This window comes from Juglans regia, chromosome 8 (assembly GCF_001411555.2).
Source record: "Juglans regia cultivar Chandler chromosome 8, Walnut 2.0, whole genome shotgun sequence".
Classification (NCBI taxonomy): Eukaryota; Viridiplantae; Streptophyta; class Magnoliopsida; order Fagales; family Juglandaceae; genus Juglans; species Juglans regia.
The window spans coordinates 21,333,927-21,337,225 of NC_049908.1; the positions used below are offsets into that span (position 1 = coordinate 21,333,927).

The 3,299-nt window shown below is 39.9% G+C and overlaps 1 protein-coding gene across 1 annotated transcript; it reads right to left on the reverse strand.

Annotated features, from left to right (window-relative positions):
* Nucleotides 1-1,536: 1,536 nt before the first annotated feature.
* On the reverse strand, nucleotides 1,537-2,757 carry LOC108986930. The gene has a single exon (XM_018959743.1). The coding sequence runs from the start codon at nucleotides 2,755-2,757 to the stop codon at nucleotides 1,537-1,539; it is 1,221 nt and encodes a 406-aa protein (XP_018815288.1).
* Between the last annotated feature and the right edge of the window lie 542 nt (nucleotides 2,758-3,299).

The window sequence follows — 3,299 nt, forward strand, 5'->3', positions numbered from 1 at the left end:
ATCCAACCAAACTGAAAGCTCCAATTGTGAAACCACGAGATCATCCTCTACATCTTTGATATATTCAGATTGCAGACTGACCTCCAAACCCCTTATTCGAGCCTCAAGCTCTGCTATATGAATTTCTGTCCTCCCAAAAATGTGCTTATTCCACTCTCGCAAAGCAATTCTGAGTCTTTTAAGTTTATTCATCAGCACATTTAAGCTTGAGCCTCCAACCACATCCACCTTGCAAGAATTCAAAACACATTCAAAAAATTGGGCATGAGATACCCACATTTGCTGAAATTTAAAAGAAGGATAACCATAAGTAACAAACGGATTCTCCAAAAAAATTGACATTGGTGCATGATCAGAAGAGGTACGTGATAAATATTCCAATTTAGCATCTGGAAAAATATCAAGAGCCGCTGTATTAAGAAAGCAACGATCAAGCCTTGCCCATTGCCTAGATCTCCCCGAGTGACCATTACACCAGGAAAAAGAATTCCCACAAAAAGGCATATCAAGAAGACCACAAGCACCCACCCAATCATTAAACTCCTCCATAGCCAAAGCTAATCTTGGCTGTCCCCCTCTGCGCTCCGAATCATTCCTAATAATATTAAAATCACCCATCACCATCCAAGGTAACTGGTGAATATTAGCCGCCATCAAAACATCCCACAGTCTTCTACGCTCCAAACAGGAGCATTTCGCATATACAAAAGTAATGCGGACAACATTAGGATTATCAATACGAACTGTCAAAAATTGATCACCCATATACTCAACAACAAGATTTAATTCCTGAACCCAAAACATCCATAACTTACCTCCGTCATCAACATTAGAACAACAACAATCAAACCGCAAGCAATCACGCCACAAATCTAAACGGGAATTACTTACCATTGGCTCAGCAATAACAAGAATTTTAGGAAGAAATTTTGATACCAATTTTTTAAGGCGCTTTCTTGACGTACCTATCCCCCGAGCATTCCAATACAATAAAGATGACTTCATAAATTAAGCCGGGCGGGCTTATTTACGACCCTGGAAGAACGTCTTAACTTAATACCTTTCCCTTTCCTTTTCTTATTCAAATGAGAATCTGAATCCGAGGCCACAATATTGTCTTTAGCTAAGTGATCCAATGTCCCTTCCGATTCTGAATCTGAGCAAGTGTGACCATCTGAGCAATAATTCGTACGCGCAACCTCCTCATAAACTGAATCATCTCCTTCCTGAACAGAGACCTCCTCCAGCGTCCGTCCTTCATGATTTTCTGTTTGAAAAAATTCCATAATGGGTGCAAGCATGCCCCCAGTTTGCAAACCTGCCATATCAGGTTTAGGGCAGGTTTGGGGGGTGGGATGAGATACAAAATTCTCATCTCATCTCATCTCATCATTATACCTTTTTCAAATCTCCATACAAAATATAATAAACAATTCAACTTTTTCAAATCTCAATTCAACTTTTTCAAATTCCAATACAATAATAATACTAAAACATAATATTTTAAACACTAAAACAAAACACAAAATTCTCATCTCACCCTCCAAACCTGTCCTTAGAACCCGACGCCCCACGTTCTTGGACTAATCCCGAACACACACCAACATTTTCGTCTAGCGGCTTAGGTTCCAACGACATCCCCTCCTCAAGCTCAACCACCTCAAGATCTTCGACCATTGAACTACCATGCCCCACCTGGTCAATAACTGGATTAATGGGCACCTGCATTGTGGAACCCGGTTCTCCATCAGCCTCTTCCTGCTCTAATAATGGAACTGCTTCCATTCCTCTGTTTTCAACACCAATCATACGGTCAGCATCCGATTTCTCCCATACTTGATCATTTGGAATAAGGTCCTCCACAATCAACTGCCTCTCTTCCACCTTGCTCGACTCACCCTTCTGAACAAGACTCCCACCTTTGGATTCCTTGATAACCCAGACCTGTTCCATCGATGCCTTCTCTTTTGGTTCCTTCATCTGCACATTACGTTTCTTGCCTTCACCTTTACAAGTCTTGGAGTTATGACCTTGAACATGACACTTTGGACAGTATGCCGGCAATGTCTCGAACTCAATACTTTGATACAGACTTTGGGGGTTACGGGGGGTACCAATCCACAACGCTTGAATAGGCTCTTTAGAAATATCCATCTCTAAACAGATTCTTGCACCATCTGTACGAGTAGCGCATCGAGTGGGATTGTCGCGCTTTAGAAATCTTCCAATTGGAGCCGTAATGCTACGAAGGAAAGACTCATGATAGTAGTTTGGTGGAAGACCTGGCAGCGTGATCCACACCGGCACACGGACTGGTTCTTGATCTTCTTGGAATTCAGTAGTCCAATGGAAAACTCTATACGGAACTCCATTGATTTCACAATTCTCACGAGCAAAAGCCTTAACAAAATCTTCCTCCAACGCCAGACGCACGAAGACATTCCGTGGCTTACTCATAGATGAAACAATCGGTTGGTTTGAGAGACCCCATCTTGCTTTGATGAATGCTCTTATGGAATCAAGAGAGGGTCTTTGTTTGAGAAATTTCAATACGAGAGAGTATTGAAAAGGTATAGCCGAACGGTCCACTTCATCTTTAGAGAAGATAATACATACCTCTCCATCAACAATTTTATGAGATCGGAATGGTACCATTACTTCAGGGATAGGCTGAGGAGTCTCCAGGACCAAGTCTGCATAGGATCTGAGGCGAGGAGCAACCACCGAGATGGCCTGATGGCCTTCGGTGACAGCCATGCATAGCCCCAATCACTCGAGCGTTTCTTGGAAAGTTTCTTGGAGAGTTTCTTATGTCCTTACGCTTCTTCGTGCATATCTTCAACCATGTTTATTCAAATATAATCATAGATTACGTTTGGATACTGAAGTAATTTAAGATGATTTGTAAATAATAATAAAAATTTAATTTTAATTATATATACTACAAGAAAACTGTTTATTTGCGACCAATTATTTTCAACGAAATAATTATTTCCAACTAAAATTAGTCTATTTTTTTTTTGCAAATAGTCATTTTCATCGTAAAAAAATTTGTCACAAATATCTATTTTTTTTATAGTTAAAGTATAGTAGTGAACTGTTTGTGAATATTAATAATAAAGTAGTCTCATCGCTTACCAAACACGGCCTTAAAGTCAGGAAAGAAAAAAGCTTGACCAAATTTTAAAAGGAATGATCTAGCTATCTGATCATCATTGATCTCCATAAGCTAGCCTTCATAGGTATAGGATAGAAGTTTGTAATTCATTTTAGATTCATGGCTAGAGATACTTCCAATC

Excerpts from the sequence above, each read along its gene's own strand:
- LOC108986930 (XM_018959743.1), bottom strand. The coding sequence starts at position 2,757 with ATGGCTGTCACCGAAGGCCATCAGGCCATCTCGGTGGTTGCTCCTCGC.